General features: G+C 43.3%; 1 protein-coding gene across 19 annotated transcripts in view; it reads right to left on the bottom strand.

The window, feature by feature from the left end:
• The window catches only part of Znf185 (zinc finger protein 185 with LIM domain), a 42986-nt gene that overhangs the window by 5448 nt on the left and 13695 nt on the right, over positions 1-23843 (bottom strand). For 13 of the 19 annotated variants that reach the window (XM_059251593.1, XM_059251592.1, XM_059251595.1 and 10 more), the window contains 7 exons: positions 23548-23631; positions 17952-18146; positions 13793-13990; positions 10806-10916; positions 9471-9551; positions 7316-7447; positions 3244-3346 (listed from right to left, as the gene is read on the bottom strand). In XM_059251593.1, the coding sequence (XP_059107576.1) occupies positions 3244-3346; positions 7316-7447; positions 9471-9551; positions 10806-10916; positions 13793-13990; positions 17952-18146; positions 23548-23631 (904 nt within the window). The remainder of the gene's footprint in view (positions 1-3243; positions 3347-7315; positions 7448-9470; positions 9552-10805; positions 10917-13792; positions 13991-17951; positions 18147-23547; positions 23632-23843) is intronic. The other 6 variants (XM_059251601.1, XM_059251607.1, XM_059251611.1 and 3 more) reach the window with 4 other exon arrangements.

Below are 23843 nucleotides of genomic sequence, written 5' to 3'. Positions count from 1 at the left end.
ATAACAAAAAGGTTACAGTTAAAATCTTAATTTGCTACAACTTACTATTCAACTCCTGTTTAAAAAATAGATCTATTAGAAGACAGATGTTTTTAAATAGCAACCACACGGCTGATAGCTGTCTTTACTAAGGTTAAAAAAAGAGTACATGCCATGTGACTTCACCACCTTGATTAAAATGACTACATGGTATAAACCAACCAAAGCAACAATTATAAAAGTTCTTAGTACTACTGAGCCCTTGGCTTATCAGTGTATCTCCTTTTAGACTAAGGCAACAGCAGGTCTCCAGAGTATTTTGGATTAAGATGGATTTTCATATGATGATCAATTCCTAAGGTTATAAAGGTCTACTTAGGTTAACAGAAACTGACTTAGAGATGTATGTCTAACCACTTATGTCTTTGCTAACTATGTTCAATACAAGGCTTCTGAAAAATCTTAGATAAGGAACAACATATGTTTGATGAATAATATATATTCGATAAGTAAGGTTTATAAATTCCTAAGATTTACTTAGGTTAACAGTAAGTAACTTAAAGATATATGTCTAGCCTCTTTGTCTTTGTTAATTTTGTTAAGCTTTAGCCATTTGGAGAAACTGAGTCACACAAGAAACTGATATTCTGTAATGATGCACTATAAAAAAGATCAGGAAAGTTTCCAGTCTCCTATGGACTATATTTACAGTTTAAAGTTTACTCCATTTATGGCTTAAAGTTTTATTTTGATGCTAAAACATCTTCAATTAAATCTTCAACTCAATTTTTTAATGCTCAAACTTAACAGGGATAAAGTTATAAAATCCTAATCTTATAAAAGCTACTAGCTTATTGTAAACTGTTAAAGTGAATTAATACATGGAAGTTAATGCTCAGAACTATGTTCTTAGTCATGCTAAGTACAAATATAATTCATTTACAGGGACATGCTTTATTCAGCCTCCTGTATGTGTTTTTAAGGTTAAGCCTAAAGCAAGTAACTAAAAACAAGTAAAGTTTGCTTAAAATCAGGTACAGTTAATAGATAATCGTACTCAAACTCTTCAGAGATCTGCTGAATATGGTGTTTAAAATGTTTAATGAAAAGAAGCTTCCTGTGATAAACAGAAATGTCAGCTCCTAGTAGCAACCCTAAAGTCTCCAAAGAAAATGATGAGAATAACCACGTGGAACTATGTCTTCTCACTGCTAATGTTTTAGGGACTCATGCTGAGAAATCCATCTTGCAGTATTGTTGGTGAGTTTCCCTGTCTATTGTTTGCTGACCTACCTTGTTAAGCAGGGCTTGCATATTAACTTGGTTCTGTTTTTCTGGCCAGACACCCACTTAGTGTTTGATAAGTGCCACTGGCACAAAACAAACAAACAAACAAAAAACAAAAAACAACAACAGAAAATTTTTTGACATACCCATACTCTGCTTTTGGATCAGATGGAATAGTACATGGCTTTTCCATGAGACGTCTTAAGACCTAATACCTATGTATGTCCTCAGTCATTCTTCTACCTCCAAGAGAGCATCCCAAGAAAAATGGAGAACTACTTCCTCAAAGTAGCACATTAGGAATAACTACTTGTTATTCCTAATTCTATAACTTTTAGGTTCAAAATAGATAAACTTAAAGTAACATCGAGGAAAACATTTTCATCAGTAAATGCACCTCCTCTCCCTCAGCTATTTAGTTCATTAAAAGAGAAAAAGATATTACTTCATGTCTACATGACAAACTTCATATTTTGATTTTTTGTATTACTAAGCCTTTCTCATATCTTAAATAGATAGGGATATAAACATTCTAGCTTTTTACACCATTATAGGCATACCATTTATAAAGGCTACTTTTACTAAAATGTGGTTATAGATAGAACCAACTTTCTGAGTGGACTTAAGGACTTCTTCACAGGGGGAAATTCACATCTGGTTCAGGGAACTTAAATAAAACTTTGTTGCCAAGTCATAGGCCCAGTGGTTAAACAACTGCCTTTGCTTTAGTAAATGAGTGTGATGTACTGTCTAAGATGATGTCTATGCAGGCTGCTGAGGGATAATTGTCACCAACAGTCATACCTGGATGACAATCCTGCATGCTATACTATCAATACATGAGATATGTGTGCTGGTATAACCAATAACATTCCAGTTGGATTTAAGGCCAGCTTTATGGAAGGGAATTCACATTTCATACTGTAAGCCCTGTCAAAGGCAGTGGCTGGGGAGTGCATAGGCCCTTGTGTGGAAAATACTGATGTTGTTCTGTTAAATAGACATTTGTTTATAGCCACAGATTATTGCTACTGTTAACTTTTATCAGGGAAGCTTCTTTTTGTAGTGAGAGGTGGTTACTCTAGATTTCTAATTGGTCACAGTGCTGAATGATACTATTGCTGAAGCATGGTAGCTCTAAGTGGGAGAAAATAATCATGTATCTGTATCACCCCATTCCAAGACCCAGAGAACATCACAGAAGAAGGAATGGAAAAAATTGTAGGAATCAGAGGGAAGGATAAACTTCTGTGGAACTCTGTTTTCCTGGCAAGGCATGGCTGTTGCATCTTAAAATCAGAGTGTCTATGATCACCTATGTGAGATCCTTACAAGACTGGGCCCAATAGCATTCCCTTGTAGAACTCACAGGGCAGCTCATGAAAGGGTCACTGGCACTTCAGGAGAGGTATATGAAGCATATTAGACTAGATACAGTAGGTCCCACCCCACCCCAAGAATATATAAACAGTTAATGCTTGCTACGAGGAGGGTACTTTTCTTTGGTGGTGTAGCTATGTCATAAGTTACCCATGTTCCTATAGCCACCCCCTCACCTATACTCCTGTAATTAACTCTGGTTAAACTCACTGTTTCACCAAACTAGACTTGAGTGGAATCATTTCATTCATCTGTTTTTTGGTGTTCTATATGGGGTGAAAGGACATCTGCTCACACGTTCCCCTAGGAAAATTTAATACAATACCCCCCCCATTTCTGCCATCTTCTTCATGCCAGTTAGAATGAGCCATGTTTCTATGTTGGGACCTTTGCATTTCTGATCCTCCATGAGAAATAGACTCTGCACAGAACACCCTTTTTGCCTCCATTATGTTACTAACCATGTGGAACTGCCAACATTCCTCTCTAGTCAGCTCAGTGCTCTGTTGAGCCTCTAAGACTGTTCAGAGCTGTGCGCAGAAATCCAATGTCCTCTATACTTCCATACTCTCTCATCAGATCTGTGCTCTTTCTTACCTTAAAACAGTACTCATGGCAGCAGATGCCAAGATGTTCAAGGGTAATCTTTGGACAGTCTCGGATCTCATGGCTGCAGTAAGTACAGACCCCTTCAGTTGGTCTAGGAGACAGAAACAAGAAACAGGTACTCAGGCTGGTACCCATACTTCTTATATGATGCAGCAGATCTTATTTGGTGCAGACAGACCTAGGTTTGCCAGTATTCCCAGCTTCCCATTGTGTTTTATGTTGTATAACTGAGAGCCAAGTTTGTACATTGTATCACCTATGCCACCTGGTTCTCAAACTTGGAACTATTCTTCCAAACCAGTATTCATAGCCCTCTTCTGCATGCCTGGGACCATGAAGCCCAACCTTTCTCCCAGTTACTATCAAGGCCTCCTTATCTTTAGTCTGATTGTGTAGCCTGCTCATAACTCATCCTAAACTCCTAGAAGATACTAACTTCTGGATCAGTAGTATCCTCTGTTCTAAGATTCCTTATATTTCTGAGAATCATCTCTGACCCTCCTATTTATTTTCTATCCTTAACAGGAACTGCTGAAAAAGTCTCTTTTCTCTGATCCTATAGGCTAAAATTAGGAATTCTATTTCCAGAGATGTAGACTTAATTCCAACAGAAGCCAGGATGTCACTAGCAACCAGGACCCAGCACTGCCATGGACACTGATGGTTTGCCCTGTGTGGTGGTTTGAATGAAAATGGCTCACATAGGCTCATAGGGAGTAGCACTATTAGGATGTACGGCCTTGTTGGAATAGGTGTGGCCTTGTCGGAGAAAGTGTGTCACTGGTGGTGGGCTTTGAGGTTTCAGATGTTCAAGCAAGACTTGGTGTATCATTCTCTTCCTGCTGCCTGCAGATCTGGGTGTAGAACTCTCAGCTACTTCTTCTCCAACACCATGTCTGCCTGCATGCTACCATGCTTCTTCCCATGACAATAATGGACTAAATCTCTGAACTGTAAGTCAACCTCTTACACAGCAATAAAAGTCTAAGAAAGAAGTTGGTACTAGGGATGGGAGTATTGCTGTGATAGGCCTGACCATGTTTTTGTTTGGAGGAATTTCATACTTTGGGTTAGGAAAGGAGTGGAATGCTTTAAGTGGGCCTTAATGGGACATACTAGTAGGGACAAGGAAGACAATGGTGCTGAGTGTGATTTGAACTGTTGGGGCCCAGCTCAAGAGGTTTCAGAGGAGAATAATATTAATATGTGAAGCTGTGAAGGTGAAGCCTGGATTGCCTGGAGACTCCAAGATGTTGGAGATGCCAGAGCCATGGGATACCTGCTTAGAAAAGCTGCTAACAGGGAGTGGAATCAGACCAAGAGAGAGAAGTGTGTTTGGTCAACAAAGCTGCAAGGAGTTGGAGATCTGAAGATGTTTTGACATCAGACATGGAGATGCAGAGTTTGTAGGGAAAGCTAGTGAGCTGACCAACCCAGCTACCAACCTGCCCCAGAACCAGGTCTATGAATTAGCACACCTCAACATCCACCTCATCTATAAGCTGTTGGAGTAAGTGAGGGGGGCAAAACTACAGATCCAAAACAGCAGGATGTCCATGACACAGGACAAAAACAGGATATCCAAGAACTGCCCAGTGAGAGTTCATTATCATTATCTGTGGCGTAGCAGAAACCAGTGGCCTTGAGCCAGACCAATGACTCATGACCCTGGGGTCAGGTCTCTTGCAATTGGGAGAGAGGGTCCTGAACCTCACCTGTGCAAACTGTAGAGCTCTGGGCCCTGGTGATACGAGATATGGGGGAGACCCAGATCTGAGGGTTCAAGAGCAGGAGAACTGGGCCTGCTCCTTGCTACAAGCTGCCTTGTGTGAGCTAGCCAAGGCAGTGCTGGAGAGTTCATCAAGTAGTGGCAAGGGAAAGCATAGTGAGGAAATACTGGACCAAAACAAGACCCAAAACCAGCTGTGCAAACTACAAACTTTGCATCTCCATGTCTGATGTCAAAACACTCTCCAGGTCTCCAAGTCATAGGAATGAACACTTGCAAGTGAAGATGAACAGACTAAAGGGTAAATGGTATGACTCACTGGGCCACACTACAGCTTCCACAAGATTCTTCTTTTCTTTTTGTTGTTTTGTTTTGTTTCTTTGTTTTGTTTGTTTTTTGGTTTTCCTTTTAAATTTAGTTTTGTTTTTGGGGGAGGTTGCAAGGGCAGAGAGTGGATGGGAGGGGACAGGCAGATGGGGGGATCAGAATGCATGATGTGAAATCCACAAATAATCCAATAAAAGTAAAAAAAAGTTGGGGCCTAGCAGGAGGTAAATAGTTCATTGTAGGTGCTTCCTTGGAAGAGAATAATTTAGTTCTTATAGGATCAGTTTAGTTACTGTGAGGATACACTGTAATAAAAGAAGCCTGGCATTCCTTTTTTTCAAATATGACACTCATGTGTCTTCTAGTCTATGTGATACCATCTGCTATGAGATCCCTAACTACAGCCAAATAAATGTTAGATCCATGCTCTTGAATTTCAAAGACTGTGAACTAAATAAACCTCTTGTTTTTATAAAGTGGGTATTTTGTTTGTATGTTTGTTTTTGATAAAGGGTCTCACTGTTTAGCCCTAGGTGCCCTGAAACTTGCTATGTAGACCAAGCTGGCCTCAACTTCACAGAGGTCCCCTGCCTTTGCCTCCTGAATGCTAGGAGTAAAGGCATGTGCCCACACCCAGCCTTGGGTATTTTGTTAAAGCAGCATGTAGCAGACTATGAAATCATCTGATGATTGACTTACCAAGTGATCTGTTATTGTTCAGGATTCAGTTATTTGGATTTTTCTTCAGATACATTGGAGGGGACATCTGTAACTTTGTGTTGGAATTCCTAGCCACTGGCCACGCCCCCAGCTACATTATGGTGCATGCGCTGGCCTTACATCCTACATAATCTGTGTGCTGCGTGACCATGTAATTTGCATGCAGCATGATCATGCAGTGTATGCGCATGCGTGGCATGGCTTTGTAAGCCCATATGCGCACGTGCAGGGGAATCTATAAAAAGCCGGTCATAGACTCCTCTCCGTTTCTTCTACCTCCTTCTCCTTTTCCCCCTTTCTCCCTGCACAACCATTTCCATAGGCCTAAAGCACATTCCCCTCTGCTCCTTCCCCTAATAAACCTTTATAGTGGGTTTTGTCATACCTCATGGCTTTTCTCGCACGATAAATAGCACTGCTTAATGAATAACATTGCGATGCCGCATAAAACCAACACCTTGTCTATTCACAAGCCCCATACTTGTTTGTGTGGGGGAAGGGTAACACACTGGTAGGATTTGCTTCATCTTAACTTTCTCCCCAGTCTAGCTGTGGCTTCTGAGTGTAATCCACAGTAAGCTAGATTGCATAATAAATGAGAACATTTGGCAGGGGTGAAATATCCATAACCAGGATTCATTTTTGGCTCTGCCAGTAACTCCCCATGACTTCTCCCCGCCCCCACTATAACTTGAATAGATTCACTCTCTAATGCAGACTCTTTTCTTTCCTATTCCAAGAATTTAAAAATAGCCCTTCTTTGTCCTTAAGATCATCCTATGATTGCTGTTATCTAGTAACTACTTTCAGGACTGCTAAATGAGGTGTCCTAAGCTCCTACGCTCAGTTCCATGGCTCCAGGCCACTGTACATCCTTAGTTCTGTCTTCTTGATGATAAAACACTTTTTCCCTATAGGACAATCTCTTGTGTAGTTGTGTTTTCTTTTGACATCCAGTCAGATGTGCGATTTAATCAAATGAATCATTGGGTTCTATTCTTAAGAGCCTATCCTGCTGTCAAGAGCCTCCTTGGGTTTTCTTTCAGACACTGAAATTTTTTTCCTCAGAAGCCTTTTGTGTCTATACTTCATCTGGGTTTACAGGCTTCAGTTGATGCAAATGTGACATCCTAATTGGGATAGTACCACCTTATGAAGTGTTCCACTGTGTGACTGTTCTCAAACAGATCAAAGGCTTTAAAGCAGCAGAGAAAAGACCCATGTGGAGATCTTCCTTAGCTCTCTCTCACCTAGGAAGACCTCTGTCAAAAAAAGCAGCCATACCTCTCAGAGGGTGGAGTGCCTTCATGTGGGGGTTTCTTCTCCAGGTTCAATGAGTCCTCAATGCTGCTGGTACTGCAGGGAATGTAATGGAGAAGAGAGCACATGAGCCAGCAGGATCTTCGGTTCCTTTGACTAGCAGGAAAAAAGTAGAGTTTTACTACTTGTGGATATGTATGGGTTACTATGGGAACTTTCAGGAGCCCATACTCTGAAGAAATCAGAAACTAGATGTGATTGCTAGTTTTATGTCAAGGTGACACAAGCTAGAGTCATTTGAGAAATGGGAACCTCAATTGAGAAAATGCCTCCATAAGATCAGGCTGTAGACAAGCCTGTAAGGCATTTTCTCAGTTGGTGGTTGACATGGGAAGACCCAGCCCATTGTGGGTGGTGCCATGCCTTGGCTGGTGGTCCTGAGTTCTATAAGAAAACAGGCTGAGCAAGCCATGAGAGCAAGCCAATAAGCAGCATTCCTCCATGACCTCAGTATCAGCTCCTGACTCCAGGTTCCTGCCCTGTTTAGGTTCCTGCCCTGTTTGAGTTCCTGTCCTGATTTCCTTTGACGGTGAACAGTGATATGGAAGTATAAGCCAAATAGACCCTTTCCTCCCCAACTTCATTGTGTTTCATCATAGCAATAGTAACCCTGACTAGGGCAGAAATTGGTACCAGGGTAGTGGGGTAGTTCTATGATAGACCTGACCATGTTTTGGGGAGGATTGTGGAAGGACTTTGGAACTCTGGGTTAGAAAAGCTACTTAGTGTTCGAAGCTTGGTGAGCTGTTCTGTGGGAACTTGGAAACTAAGAATGCTGAGAGCAATTCAGATGATCAAGGCCTGGCTTGTGAAGTTCCAGAGGGAAGTTTGAGAGAGTGTACCTTAATGACTCTTATAATGGCTTTTGCATATTCTGAGTTAAGAATCTGTAGTTCTGGTTAGCTGGAGCTAAAATAAGAAACCAGAAGCACTAAAGTGAAACTTTTGTTTTGCTGAGATACTCGATGCTGGTCAGCTGGGGCTGAAGAAATCAGCTCTGATTAAGATACCAGCTTCAGTGAGGTGAAATCTTGTGGGAAGTGTTTCCTCAGAGTTAGCACACAGAAGCTGGATTCCAGAGGAGGCCAAGGCTGTACCTTATGCTGGCAGCTGAACTTGGTAGTGTAAGAGTCACCCAGGTGGTACTGGATTTGAAGGCATGAAAGGGTGGGTCATGGAGAACAGCCGAGGCTTGGCACTGTGTGGCAGGACTGGAATTCCTGAAGAGAGCCTGGGAGAGGCTACTATTGGTGAAAGTATAGCCCAGTTGTAGCAAGAGACCCCAACCGGAGCAGCAGCAGCTGTGGAGTGGGGCCAACCAGAGCCTAGAGAAGACAAGCTGTGTGTGCTGCAGAGGGCAGAGCTGGAGAAGTGACCCAAGCACTTTGGAGGAGCCCAGAAGATGGTGAGTGGACCCCAGACATTGGATACTAAGTTGTTAACAGAGTTTGGTTTTACTTTTATTTGCTTGTGACTGTGCCTTGGTTCTTTCCTCTTGAAGTAAAAAAATATTTATTTTTATTTTATAGGTGCCCACAATTGAGAAATTGGATTTTTAAAAAGTTTCAATTTTAGAAGAGACTGGGTGTTTAAAGAGACTGAATTTTTTAAAGACTGTGGGACTTTTAAATTATAGAATGTTTCTAATGTAATGTAGATATTAACATGTGATCTTGAGGATGAAGAAGAAAGGAAAGGTTATGGCTTAACAGTGATATGCTTGTGTGTCAAGATGACAAGGGGTCAATTGTCCTGGGTACTTTTATATCAACTTGACACAAGCTAGAGTGTGGGTGGGTGGTTCAGCACTGAAAAGACATGGGAGTACCTTCCTTCATGGCATCAGAAAGCAAGCAGACAAGGTGATCAGTGGAAAGGTGTCTGTATATGAGGCCACCTAGCATGAAAGAACATGGGGGCTAAAGATGATTTTCTATCCACCTAACTAGACAGAAAACCTGGAAACCCATAAATCATGCATTAGCAGGCACCTGCAGTATTCTTCATTCATTCAGTAGCTACTCTCTACTGAGTCCTGAATGAGGGAATGGGATGTAGGAATGAAGGCAGCATTGGGCCTGGTACAGGCTATGACAACAAAGCTGAAACTTGTTCTTACCTGCCATAGTGTGAAAACACTGGCTTCCCAGAAGACACTTCACTAGCATTCATGTACTCCTTCACGAAGAGAATCCCTTTGCTGTAGAAGGAGCACAGCAGAATAGGACGTGTACTAGAAGATTCCAGGGGACTGGGCCTGGCCCACAGAGGAGGGTCAGTGCCCCCTGCCCAGTTTGATGGAAATACAGAAGCTCATGTGAAGGCCTAGGAGAGAGGGGCTACTGGGCCTCACAAGCCAGGCTGCAAGGGTAGCTGCAGACAGAGATGCCAGGCTGTTGATGCTATTGTCACGTGGGCTCAAATCTTAGCTTTTGTGTTCATTTCATGTTTTGTCTTAGAGATGTAAAAGGTGGCTCCCTGAAATCAATGGTAGCATGCCCTCTTCCATAGAAGCCTCAAGCCTCCAACCCTTTCGCAGACTTCTGTGAGTCAGTCCCTTCGCTTTCCTTTCCCTCTGCTATGGCTGAGGCTTTTCTCCATTCTACCAACAATCAGAATGTTGTCAGTGACTGAATGATGGACAGCTGTTCTTTCTACTCAGCACCTTACCTGTAGCATTTACCTGCTACTTCACATTCCCTTATCAATCATGTTTCAGGGGCCTACAAGTCACCTTATTCTAAGCCTTTGGAAAGCCTCTGCAAGCTTTGGAAACAAGGTCTGCTTCGTGCTGGCTCAGTGTAGTTTCATTGTTGACCCTCAATTCCATGCTCCAGTCCTCTGGCCTGATATCAGTAGAGAACATTTTTGGTATCTCAACACATACCTCTCACTCAGTAGGCTCCCTAGAATGGCACCCCTTCTTGTAGGCTAAAAGGTATTCAATAGTACAGCTGAAGGAGTGAATGTGTGTGTGTGTGTGTGTGTGTGTGTGTGTGTGTGTGTGAGAGAGAGAGAGAGAGAGAGAGAGAGAGAGAGAGAGAGAGAGAGAGAGAGAGAGAGAGAGAACAATGGCCTGGCCTCCCTGGCTTTCATGGGTCTTCCCAGGCATGTCTCCCAGGGATGCTAGCTAGCAAAACTCTACAGATAGCAAAGCCCTGCAGCTGATTGCATCTGCTAGTGTCCTATATGTGCCACTTTAGCTTCTTGTTGAGATGAGAAGAGGGAAAGCATGCTGCAGGACCATGTCTAATCCTACCAATAGGCTTGGGGAGTGCAAGATTTATACTCGAGGAACTAAGAACTATATTATATCTGTCCATTTGTTACAGGATGCTAGGAGTTGTCAAAGAGAAAGCAACATAGAACAAAAGCAGCATCCTTTACTTGCAAGGAGGTTACAGGGAACCTACATGCCTAAGAACATTGCATCTTGCTAGATGCCCCTTCTTACATAGTTGAGCCGAAGTCCAGCTCACTTGAGGCAGCTGGAATATGCAAGTGAGTCTGTTCAGAGGTGGTAGCAACATTAACAGTGACCGTGCAGCTTGAAGGGCCTTTTAGCCTGAAAGAAATGGAGAAAAGAGTGAAAATGTCTCTACTTTGAGAGTTAAATAGTGCTTTATGGGCTAACCTCAAATTTGCCACTTCAAGACCTTTGAAAGCATGCCAGTGCTATGGGATGTCTTTCTGTATGCTATGAATATATGTTGTTCCCATTGGTTAATAAATAAGCTGCTTTGGCCTATGGCAAGGCAGCTTAGAGGCAGGCAGGAAGAAGAAAGGCAGAGGTGGGAGAGACCTGAGCCAGCCGCTGAATGAGCAACATGTAATGGGATGCAGATAAAGCCACAGAACACGTGGTGATACATAGATAAACAGTTATGGGTTAGTTTAAGATATAAGAGCTAGCTAGCAAGAAGCCTGCCATAGACCATACAGTTTGTAAATAAAATTAAGCCTCTGAGTGATTATTTTATAAGCGGCTGCAGGACTGCAAGGCTGGGTGGGACTGGAGAAACTTTCTGGCTACATGCCAGTGTTTTGGGACCAGTAGCTGCAAATCTTATTATTGCTCTTGAATGTTTCTCAGAGATCAGTGAATAGAGCCTCTCTCTATACTCATGAGAAAATCTAGGTAAGGATGGCAGGAGACACAGCCCACTTCAAAATGACTCAGGAGTGAAACTTCCATATTTCAATTTCTACTCTAATTTCTGGACTACAGCCTAGGGCCTTGACATTGGTAACTTATCTATCAGGCTACTGGGAATGTGGCAGCTAGGAGGGAGCAGCTGGAGAAAACAGTATAGTTTGCTAGTTTGGAAACCAGACAAGACAATCCTTTTGTAGGATTAACTCCCTCGCCCCATACCAAACTCCCTGGAGAACAGCAGGCTATGGGAAGAGTTAGACTCAGGCCTTAATGAGAAGGCAGATCAGATGCACCTCATTCTGCAAGACACCAGTCACTTTGGCTGCAACACATGGCCCTGGTCCTGGATGCCAGCCTCCAAGGCAGCTCACAAGGCCTTTCTTTGGCCAGCCCTTACTGACTCAGTATACATATCCCAGTGATTAATAGTACAGGCTCTAGGCTCTTGACTATGAGCATTCTAATTCATGTTAGGACCCTTCATACGGAAACAGTGAGATCCAGGTGTGATAAGATACCCTGTCTAAAAAATAAAGTGGAGAGGCTGGGGAGAATAAAAGCACTTGCCACACAAATGTGAGGACTGGATACATATAAAAATCTAGGCAATGTGGCAGCTACCTATAATCTCAGCACTGGGGAGGTGGAAATAGAGGATCCCTAAGGCAAAGTGGCTAGCTATATTAACAGGAATTGGCAAGGTCCAGGTTAGCAAGATATCCTGTCTCAATAAAAAGAGAATTATTAAAGATATCTGATGCCAATTTGGACCCATATACATGCACCTGCACCCACCATGTACCTACACATGCAAACATATGCACACATACCACATACATACCCATGCAAACATTAATAAAGTGGAGAGTGATAAACAGACTTGAGCTCATCTTCTGGCCTCCACATACTCATACATGGTAAACATGTCTGCACACACACACACACACACACACACACACACACACACACACACAGAGGCAACAGTAAAGAGACAAAGTAAAAAAACATTCAAGGAGACTCCCCAATACCTGCAATGTAAATGCCAAGAGGCCTTCAAAGTTCTTCCCTAGTGGTAATGAAACATTTCAATCCCTTCCCAATGATCTCCTCTCCCTAACCTACAAAAGCCCACCTCCTGTCCCCTGTTCACCTTACTCTATCCCCATCAACCACAGGGCCCATCTTTCAGGCCCTCTTTCCTCTTCTTTCTGTAGGTTGCTTTTTTCCAGCTACTACAGGTCTTCCCTGTTAATACTTTGCCTGAGCCCCTCTCTGTCATAGTACAAGATATTTTTTTCTTGGCTTATTACAAACAGAAAAACAGTATGCGCATCCTGGTGATTAACAGTGCAGGCTCTGGGCTCTGACTATATCCTAATTCTTGTTAAGACTCTTGGAACTGAGAGACATGGAAAGACAAAGGTGAGAACAAGACAGTCAGTCAAAATCAAGTCAGAAGGAAGAATAATAGGTGGTAAGCCCAAGAAATAAAGGAATACTGAAGATAATAAGCATGTGCTGCCTTGATCAGCAGCCTCTACTGCACATCCTGCTAACGCAGTAACCAGTGACAGCTGCCAAGGAACCCATGATGGATGTGGAGTTCAGAAAGTTTCATCACAGAAATGGAAATGAAAGTGACCTTGTAGGAATAGAGAGAATGCCATCAAGTCATGCAACAACCCTTAAGCCCACATTATAAATGAGAATTGACAGAATATTTCAGGATAAAGAACAGTTGTACTAGACTTTGGGAAATAAAGCGGTTTTTTTTTCCCAATGTGAAAAATTATTAGCAACCTTGGCATGGTCAGGTCCTGCTTTTCCAAGGCCAGGAGTCAGAAAGCTCCCACTGTGGCAGGCCTAAATTGCTCACAGAAAGTGAAAGAGGAAACATTGTTTACTTCCTACTGTCTTCTGCCTTGGTCTTTCCTCCTCTTGCAGAAAACTTCTGACCCTTATTTCCTCAAACTACTGCAGTCAGCCCATTTCAAGCACCACACACTCCTAGGTCAACACTACAGAGGTGATTTATTGCCTTACTGGTCCGTCTCAGTCCATCCTGGTTGAGAGAACTTATCCAACTGGCAGCCTTTAAATATGGCAATAAGTCTCATCCATACCAGGCTCTACCTTTCTGAGACCTTACAACCCCATGAATGCAAAAATATCCCATATCTTTAACTCCAACCCCACGTTTTCAGGCTTTAACTGGCTGCTGGATAACATGGTGCTCTATGCCAGTCCTGGGTCAGGGGCAGCAGACAGCCAGTGCAAGCCCTTACTTGTTGGTACTATTGCCCAGTTTGGTTTGCTGCTCAGATCTGCTGGGGCTGCTCTGTGGCTCTGGAGTGCTGGGATCTGCAAGTTGTTGAATAGCCACAGCTCGGTCTCCTTGGCAGCCTCGTGGGGGCTCAGGTGTCTCCTGCCAGACCTCACTGATCTTGGGGGCTGCATTATTCTCCTTGCAAGCAACTGGAGTGCTGAGAAAAAATAAATATTGTATATATTATGCTGAGAGGAGCAGAGGCCTGACATTTGCTGGGTCTCTGGGGTCTGGACGTCACTTACCAAGGGCATTGGGGAACCCATCTCAAGAGCCAAGCAGCCACTTAACTCTCAGAAACCAGGCAGTCTCAAAGTGGCAATCACAGTATAGTCACCTTGGTTTGGCTTCCATGACTTCAATCTTTACTAATTTTTCCATTTATCCAAACATTTCCTTCTTGGTACCACACCCAAATCATCTTCCTTCCAGGCCCTTCAGTATTTTCCTTCAAATTTCTGCCTATATGGTTTTGCTTCTCTCTTATTTTTACCATTGTGATGGTTAATCTCGACCACCAACTTGATGGGGTTTAAAATCATCTAGAAGACATACCTCTGGGCATATATATGGGGGTGTTTCTAGAGATACTGAATTGAAGAAGGAGGGTTCTTCTTGAATTGGGGTGGCAACATGAGTTGAGACCCTGAACAGAATAAAAAATGAAAAAGGAGGAACAGAGCTGAATAGCCTTCAGCTCTGCTTCCTGATTGCATATGCAATGTGACTAGCCATCTCATGCTCTAATGCCATGCCTTCCCTACCATAATGGAATATTTCCCTCAAGCTGTGAGTCAAAATCAATTTGGCTCTCCATAAATTGCTTTTTTCAGGTGTTCTGCCACAGCAAGGAGAAAGGCAATTAATATAACTTTTTTCCCATTTCATTTCCTTCTTTGCTTAGGATTTTAGGAGAAGACACTCATTACTACCTCTGTTTTTCTCATTTTGAGTTAAAAAAAAGCAGAAATGTAGAGAAATGGCTACTGATTAAGGTTTGGAGCCTACAAGTTTGTAACCAAAAGGAAGGCTCCCTTTACATCCCTGAACCACGTGGATTTACCCATCCAGCTGACAGCGGCAGCTAGCCAGACAAGTAGCATGGGGATTTTGTAGAGAAAAGCAGAGAATAGACACTGGCTTCCAGACTTGTTCTCATCCACACCCTTTACTTGTTACCTATAAACTGACAAGTCTCAGCACTCTAGACAGAGGTCATATCTTTACTTAATTCCAGCCTAGTGGGTTGACTTATCACCTGGATCCTCTACAAGCACTTCAAAGTCAACATGGCCCAATGACCTTAACATCACATCTGTACAGTAACTCCTCTAACTTCCTCATCCTCAACTAGTTCCTTTCAGTGTCCACCCTGTCACCATTACCTTTACTTAAAGTCAGCAACACCTGTAGCCTTATCAGATCACCCTCAGCCTGAGACACAACCTCTGTACAGGTCTCCTACCTTGTGTGCTGTGCATCTCCTTGGCCTAACCCCCTGTAACTCATCTTCTCAAGGCTGTCTCCTATATGAAAACCATGTTTGTTGGCCCCTTGGATCCTCAGGAGCAAGTACTTGCCTAGCCCCCTCTCAGCGCTTCCTGGTAAGTCACAAATTAGCTGGGCACACAGGGGCTCCCTAGCAAGACCTTACTCAAGGTCAGGGAATCTGGGCTTGCTTTACCCAGCAGGGCTGCATAATGGAATGATTTGACCACAGGTGTGGTTACCAGGTGTTTTGAAGGGTCTACACTTGGCTGTATGTTGTGCTTTGATCTTGAAAGGGGGAGGTCTTTTGCTTTTCCCCTTGGTATTGTATAAAAACCCTTTGGAATAAACCTTGAGGCAACTGGGTATTGACCCAGGGCCCTCCCGAAGCTATCCTGTGTCTCTGTTTTTCTTATGGTCTCCTTTTATCTTTCTATCTAATACTTCCTATTTCTCTCTCCTCCCTACAAGATCCCTTTGACAAGTTGCAGCTGGACTCCAGCAGACTCCCTTACATTCCCTGTAGTCACCCTGACTCTACATTCATCATATACCCTACCCTTTGCCAGGCCTCTGGTTTCTTCAACCTGGAATGCCTTCTCTAGCACATCTATTGGGGGAAATTCTCCTTAGCCTTCAAACCTAGCTCCAACCTCACTCTTCCTGTAAAGAAAGCCACACCACTACTGCCCATCCATAACCAAAGAAAAGGAAAACAGGACCAATCACCTTCTCCTGCATCTGTAGGGTGTACTTTTTAAAACTTATTTTAAAATTTTTTGTTGTCTCTTCATTGTACCTGGTACTATATTACATAAGGGCAATTTTAAACAAGCATTTTGTATACTGAACACATTTCCCCCAGACACCTTACCTCACATTTCACACACCCCTCCAACTAACTCCCTTTGTTCCCCTAGCCAGTTTCATTTCTATGTGGTATCGTTGATTTTATGTACCTTTAAAAAAATCTAGAAACCATAAAATAGAGAAAACATGATTATCTTTCTGGGACTGGCTTAATATGGTGATTTCCAGTTACACCCATTTTCCTGCAAGTGACAACTTTTTATGGCTAAAAAGAACTCCATTGTGCACAGAGACCAAAGTTTCTTTATCCACTTCTCTGTAGCTGGATACCTAGGTTGGTCCAATACCTTGGCTGTTGTGAAAAGTAGGCTGCATATCTTATAGCCCTAAGTATACAGACATGAAGCACTGAAGGAAACCACATGATGTGACAATAACTACAAAGTTGTTTCATCAATGTCCTTGCTCAACTGTACCTTCTCCTGTCTCCCTGGTTAGAAAGAGTCTTGACTCTCAACATTTCTGTCTTCTGTGAGGAATCTTTTGCTTTGCTCCTCATGAGTGGCTAACACTTTTGCTTGTACCCTAGAAATCACCAAGCAGCACAAGCACTGTGCATGTAATCTGTGTGCATGCCCAGAGTTGTGTGGAACAACATGGTGGGACTGGCAGTCTGACAGCCTTCTCAAGAGCCTAGACTTGAACATCTGCCCATACTTCACAGTCACCTGTACTTACAGTCACAGTACCCATCAATCATGTACAGAGACACATCAAAACCTACATTCCTCTTCACTCTTTATCTTGCTTTCTCAAGCATGTTCTCTTCTTTGTCTTGTGGCTGTCTATGTTTCACTTTATTCTCTTTTTCGTTCTCTCTATTTCTCCCTCCCTCACAGTCTGTGTAACTCATGCTCTCTGTTGTTGTTGTTGTTGTAAAAAAATAATAAGCAGCACTGTTACCGGGTGAAAACGTCATAAGACATGACAAAACCCAGTATCAGAGCTTTATTAGGAGGGGGAGGGGGATAGAAGAGAGTAACCAGGCCTGGGGAGACAGAGAGAGGGAGAGGGAGAGGGAGAGGGAGAGGGAGAGGGAGAGGGAGAGGGAGAGGGAGAGAGTGGGGGGAGGAGAGAGCAAAGAAGAGAAGGGAGGAGTCTGTATCCGGCTTTTTAAGGATGCCCCTGCACATGCACAGGTGGGCTTACAGAGCTACGCCACGCATGCGCAGATTGCGTGCATTACATAATCACGCAGCACATGGATGATGTAAGATGTAAGATCCCTTGCTTAGCTACTGAACTGTGCATGTGCAGTCATGAAGCTGGAGTGGGGGCAGAATCATAACAGTCGTACTTTTTTTTTTTTTTTTGGATTTTCGAGACAGGGTTTCTCTGTGTAGCTTTGCACCTTACTTGGAACTCACTTGGTAGCCCAGGCTGGCCTCGAACTCACAGAGATCCGCCTGCCTCTGCCTCCCGAGTGCTGGGATTAAAGGCGTGCGCCACCACCGCCCAGCCAGTCATACTTTTTGACACCATCATTGTATAAATAAAAATAGTCTTCACCATCCCTAGGACCCCCCACTTGTACACTCTGGGAAATAACCAGGCTTCTTGCATTGATTACAACCCCATCCCAGCTTCTTAAATCTCAGGAAGCTGTCAACACTGCCTAAGGACTAGGCTATCAACATCCTGAGCATATTCAGAGAAGAATCCACACAATGGCCTGGAGTGAGAGAAGCAGCTCCCACCTATGTTGTGGCCCTCACAGAAACCTTGGCCACAGGCATCAAAAGGCCAGTGTAAGACCTTACCTGCTGACACAGGCCTCAAGTTTGATGACCTGATTGCGTACACCAGGGCTGCTCTTCAGCTCTGGGGTGCTGGGATCTGCAGAGTATTGAGTGGCCATTGCTGGGTCTCTCTGGCTGCCTTCTGTAGCTCCACCTGTCTCCTGACAGGCCTCGATGGTCTTGGGGGCCACATTCTTCTCACAGTCAGCTGAGGGGCTGAGGAAGAACAAGTGTCATATAGAAAGAGGCCCAAGGGAATGTCCCACTGCACTCTGATTTTCATCTCTCATGAGTATAGGATGAGGACACTCTCATCTAAAGAGAGGAGCCAGGTACTGAAAAGGGATGCCCCCATGTATCATAAACACAGTAATGTTTTATGTAATGTTTTACACCTGAAGCCATCAAGGACAGAGTGTCTTCCTCAGTTTTCCTGCATTGGCCTCACCATCGTGTCTGCACTGTACTCTCAATGGTGGGGACCACAGGAAAGACAGTAGCTGCTGTTAGATGGTGTCCCATCACCCCTCCCATCACCATTCCTGTCTCCATGGACAAAGACAAGGTCAGATTACTGAGGTTGTGACCCTAGCATTCCAGCATTCCCTCTTGAATCACTCCAAATTAAACTTTCCCACAGGATAAGAACACGACTTCCATCCCTGGAACTCATTTATGGAAGTTAAGCCCATAGAAGGCAGGCTCTAAGCTGGTGTAACAACGAGAATGAGAGGTAGCCATGACTTTCAGGGACTATGCTGCAAAACTAATTCTTCAGCCTCAGGTAAGGGGAACCCCTCTGCAGTGAAAAGAAACCAATGGTCACTTCCAACTGTATCAGGAAGTAGTAGTAGTGCTCTGTAGAAACAGGTTGTCCTGGCAAAATCAGTGAACAGAACAAAGATTCTCCAGAAAGCATCTTGGAGGCTAGGGCAATATAGGCGCATCCTAAGCCTCAGAGCAGGGCCACTGCAACTTCAGGAGTTGTAAACTTTATAGGTCATAAAAAAGAAATAACTGTCAAACACTCACAGGATTGCCTATATCTGTGCAATATAATGTCTTGGAGGGAGTGTCTTAGTTTCTTGCTGAGCTGCTTGCAAGTCAAGTGGGTAGAGAGAAAATAGCACTGAGGGAAGCCTATGGATGTGAGATTTGTTGTCTTCTCTGAAGCCTGCACAGAATCTGGTAGTTTAAGGCAGCCACTGACAATTCCTGACCTAACTACACACTGCATAGAAGACAATGCCACTTTCTACACATGTGCTTCCACAATGTAACCCACTGCTTGACAACAGTTGCTAGCTGTGAGAACATATCTAAAACTCACCCTCTCATGTAGGATACAAACTAGGAAAAACTCAATCTAGAAGGAAAAAGGCAAGACAGTGTGTTATCAAATGACTGAATAAAGAAATTGGGAACCAGAGGATAGCTTTTTGAGTATCTTTAAAGAGTTTCAAGTCAAGGAAATATTTCTCTACAACTACATTTAGTTTGAAGGCTTTATAAAACGAGTATTTGATAGTATTTTGTATCCCCCCCCAAAATGTCCCGCATCCTTTACATATGTAAACCCACTTAACTCTATGGTAGGAGCTATTTCCATTATTGTTCATGTAAGAGCTGAATAACACGCCAAAGGTCCCATAGACTATCTTGGGCTTAAATCAAAGCTTCAGAATCCAAACCCTTAGCCCACTATGCACAATCAAATGAACATCGGGCAAAATCCTTACAGCTTCTGACAAATTAACTGTGATCTGGGCAAAATTTTGCCTCATGGCTGGTCCTGACCTCACACCGCTCAACCAGTCTGTTTATCAAATGTACAGGGAACTATGAATTCATACAGCAGAGTCCCGGCCCAGCTGGTACAGCAGTAGCCACTGCAGTCTGCCAAGGTGAAGCCATCCACAAGTTGGCCTCTGTAGCCAGCTGCCCCCCACCCCCAAATTGGTGGTGATGATGGTAAAGGGAGCTCACTGTCGCAACCAGGATTTATGATCACCCAGCACCATCTTGCGGCTCGTGAGGGAACTGCCTCAGGAGAAGTCCTGTTGACGCCAGTCTCTGGAGCAGCCATTAAGCCTTTTGGGCTGTCTTATTTCCCAGCGGGCACCACAGCCTGAACTCGTGGCTGCAGGAAATGGCTGCGCAAGCAGGCGTATTCATATGGAAGCTCTGGCCTAGATGCCGACGCCCAGCGAGCACATCATGCGCATGCACACATACGCAGGCAGTGCACCAAATTGTAGACCTGCACAACTAAAGTATAAGGCAGTCTAGTTGGGCTAGGCACAGGCGCATGCGTTTGGTGCATGTTTGCGGCAGTTTGATTGGACCTATAGTTCACTTTCACATTTTCAGTGTGTGTACCCAAAGAGATGGTGCTAAAGGAGGACTTGTCAACCTTAATACTATTAACATTTTTGACTGGATAAAGCTAGTATGTGTGTTGAGAAGAATCAGGCACTATTTTCACTTGTACTATAGGTCGTTTAGCAGTATCCATAATTCCTTTCCTTTAGAAGGCACCCTTGGTTGTAGCATCCAAAAATATCTTGTTATTATGACACTTGAAGACAGGGGGTGAGCAGGGCAAACCCCTGATTGAGAACTGTTACCCTTAGATTGGTTCCCAGTGTATACTGGAGAAGAGAGGAAATTGGAGAGCTTAAGAAAAATACTGGAGACATATGCTCAGGAAATTAAACAAAAATCTCAGAAAGTGTTTTATTATTAATACTTTTCCAGGCGAGGGGCTGGAGAGATGGTTCAGCAGTTAAGAGCACTGTCTAATCTCCAGAGACCCTGAGTTCAATTCCCAGCAGCCACATGCAGCTCAAAACCATCCGTCTCTGCAGATCCTTCACCCTCTTCCGACCGCCACTGACACTGCATGCAGATGGTGTGCAAAAATACAAGCAAGCAAACACCCATACACATAAAATTTAAAACTTTTGAATGAAAAAAAAAAACTAAAACAAAAACAACAAGAATTCTTAAGCACACCCAGAGTTACGAAACCCCATTATCAGGAATGTTTGCACTGAGTTTTCAAACTGGTAAACATCAAAGGAATGTATCTCTTGGAACCTGGGCTCTACAATTGGCCAGATTTAGATTGTATTCCTAGTTCTGCTCATCACATGAATGGACCCAAGTTTCCTTCCCTGTCAAATTGCACAATCATAAATCTTTCTTGGCTTGGGTAATGATAACACCAAATCAATACACCAGCTGGAAGGTGACGTTTCTGGTCCTGACATTAGGCTCTAAACAAATTTCAACAACTAGCTTGCTGAAGTTTCTCTTAAGGTTTATCTTTAAGCCTGTTTATTAAGACAACTCGGCCACAGGTATGGTTTTGTATAAGTCACTTAACATTTCTGTTAGCTTCCCCATTTACCCATCTCACAGTTATTGGGACAACTTTAAAGTACATAAAGGCAGCATACTGTAACTATTATCAGCTAATATTTTCAGAGTGTTAATTGTTAGTGCAATTTAAGAGAAGAAACAGTGCATAACAAGGCCTGTAACTTAGAGGGGAACTGTCCATACCACCTCCCAGCAAATGATTTAAAGTAAAAAGGCAACTGTAGTGATGTAAAAATCACCTTTAAGTCCATAAACCACAGCAGTCTCTTCTTTGGATTAAAACCTGATAGATAAAGTCTCATTATTATACTAAACAAGTCCCTGTTCTGTCATCCCTCACTCATTAGTCAGCAGCTACTCTATGCTTTGGAACATGCTAGGAACATTTTCTCCACAGGGTTATTGGATTTGCAGTTATGTAGCTTCAGCTGTACCCCTTCTTTCTAGAGTTGATTCTCTTTGCTCACTTGAACTACCTCCACCACCCCCACAATCCCTTTAACAAGTATCCCCCTGCCCACCATCTCTATATCTTAGAACCATGGCTGTTACCTTCAGAGCACTGTCCTTCCAAGAAGACATGGGGACCTGGGTTTCAAGCCTTTGCTTTTCATATAAACTAAGTACAAACCTGAAAGGTACTGTGGAAACAGAATTGAAGGTTGTGGCAGGATAATGGATCATAGAGAGAGAGGCATCGTGATTAACATAGCAAAGAAACCATGGTTAGAAGACTGGACCTCTTCACACATACATCACAAGCTACATGTAATAAAACAGTACAAATGAGAAAAAAAAATCATGATTTCAAATGTGTGAGTGTGTGGACCTACGTAAATCACACATAAAGGATCAAGATACTCCTCATACAAGGCTTTTGGGCTTCAGAATGTTCCCAGATTTGGTCCACTTCCATTCGTGCGTGTGCGCACGCGCGCGCACGTGCATGTGTGTGTGTGTGTGTGTGTGTGTGTGTGTGTGTGTGTATGTGTGTGTGTGTGTGTGTGTGTGTGTGTGTGTGTGTATACCTGCACATTTGGAGGGTAGAGGACCACCTCAGGTGTTACTCCTTAGTTACACCATCCATCGCCTTCGAGACAGGGTCTCTCACTGGCCTGGAGCCCACCAATCCAGTTAGGCTATACCAGTAAGACCCAGGGATCCTCCTGTCTCCACTTCTCCATTGCTGGGATGTCAAGCTTTTTATACGAGTTCTGGAGATTGAACACAAGTCTTAATGCTTGCAGCACAAGCACTTTACCAGCTAAGCCATCGTACAGCTCCCTACTTCCATTCTCAGGAATGCTTTTCTTTTTCTTAGTAAACTGTCTCTACTTCTACTTCTATCTCCCTGGTTCTATTCTCATTGCTTGAGAGGCTGCCATTGCCATCTCATTATATAACTTCAGAACCAATTTCCACTAAGCTATCTCAAAGACCCCTTCTGGTGTAGTACTGATTTCTTATTTAAAGCATAAGAGTTCCTTGAAAGCCACATCATGTCTTCATTGTCTGTGGACTGGTGTATGGTGATATTTTATTTGTACTAAAATGTTATTTGTATGTTAATAAATAAAGTTGACCGGGGATCAGAGCTATTAGCAAGCCATAGGAAAGCTGGGCGGTGGTGGTGCACGCCAATAGCAGAGCTAGGTACATCTCTGTGTGTTCAAGGATATAGTCAGCATTGGAGACACACGCCTTTAATCTCAATACCAACCATAGAAGACCTGGAGGTCTGTACAGACAGGCAGTGACAAGCAGGTCATGTGGTTGGGTTTACAACCAATGAGAAGACAGAATAGGAAGTAAATAAAAAGCACAAACACACAGGAAGTAGGTCTCTTTCAGAGAGATAGGACAACAGTGACAGTGAAGGGTAAGGTTTTTAGCTTTTAGCTCTGACCTCTTGGCTTTCTTCTTTGCATTGGTTCTGTGTTTCTTATTTAATAAGACGGTTGGTTACATCTACACTGGTGTAAAAGTAAAGTGCCACACCAGCGGTTGAAGGAAAGTGACCTTTCTTGATTAGAGAATGCTTCTTCATTGGAAGCAATTGTACTTAATGGAAAACTTCCTGGCACAGACAGGGGCTGAAAAGTTCCAGCTGGACCTTCTGTCTCTTGATATATTTCAGGCTAGTTCACAGGTATAGCTGGCTTCATCTTCCTAGCCAAAGTCTGATAGATACCTAAGCTGCCTGGATTTCTAGCACTGTCTGCTAATGCCTTACCCCTTGAGGTCTGCCTTTTTATTTTCCAGGTCTGGTGCACTGTTGTTCTTGCTTTCCAGGAAAGAAATTATCATGGTGCCAGACCTGAGGAAAGGAAGCACTAAGGTTTACTAAGGCCCAGAACAGAGGAGACTGGGGTCCATGGCTTCCCCTTTGCCAGTTGCCTTCTCAGAGGAAAGGGAAGGACTGAGTTTGCCAGTAAAGAGTGTCCTGTCTTTTGTTCACTAAAGTCACTGCCATTCCTAGAGAAGTGTTGTCTAAGACTCAGACTTCTAGTGCTGGCTGTCCACCCCTGA

This window comes from Peromyscus eremicus, chromosome X (genome assembly GCF_949786415.1).
Source record: "Peromyscus eremicus chromosome X, PerEre_H2_v1, whole genome shotgun sequence".
Taxonomy (NCBI): domain Eukaryota; kingdom Metazoa; phylum Chordata; class Mammalia; order Rodentia; family Cricetidae; genus Peromyscus; species Peromyscus eremicus.
Note: the sequence above shows the minus strand (reverse complement) of the source record. Positions and strands in the feature narration are given on the sequence as shown.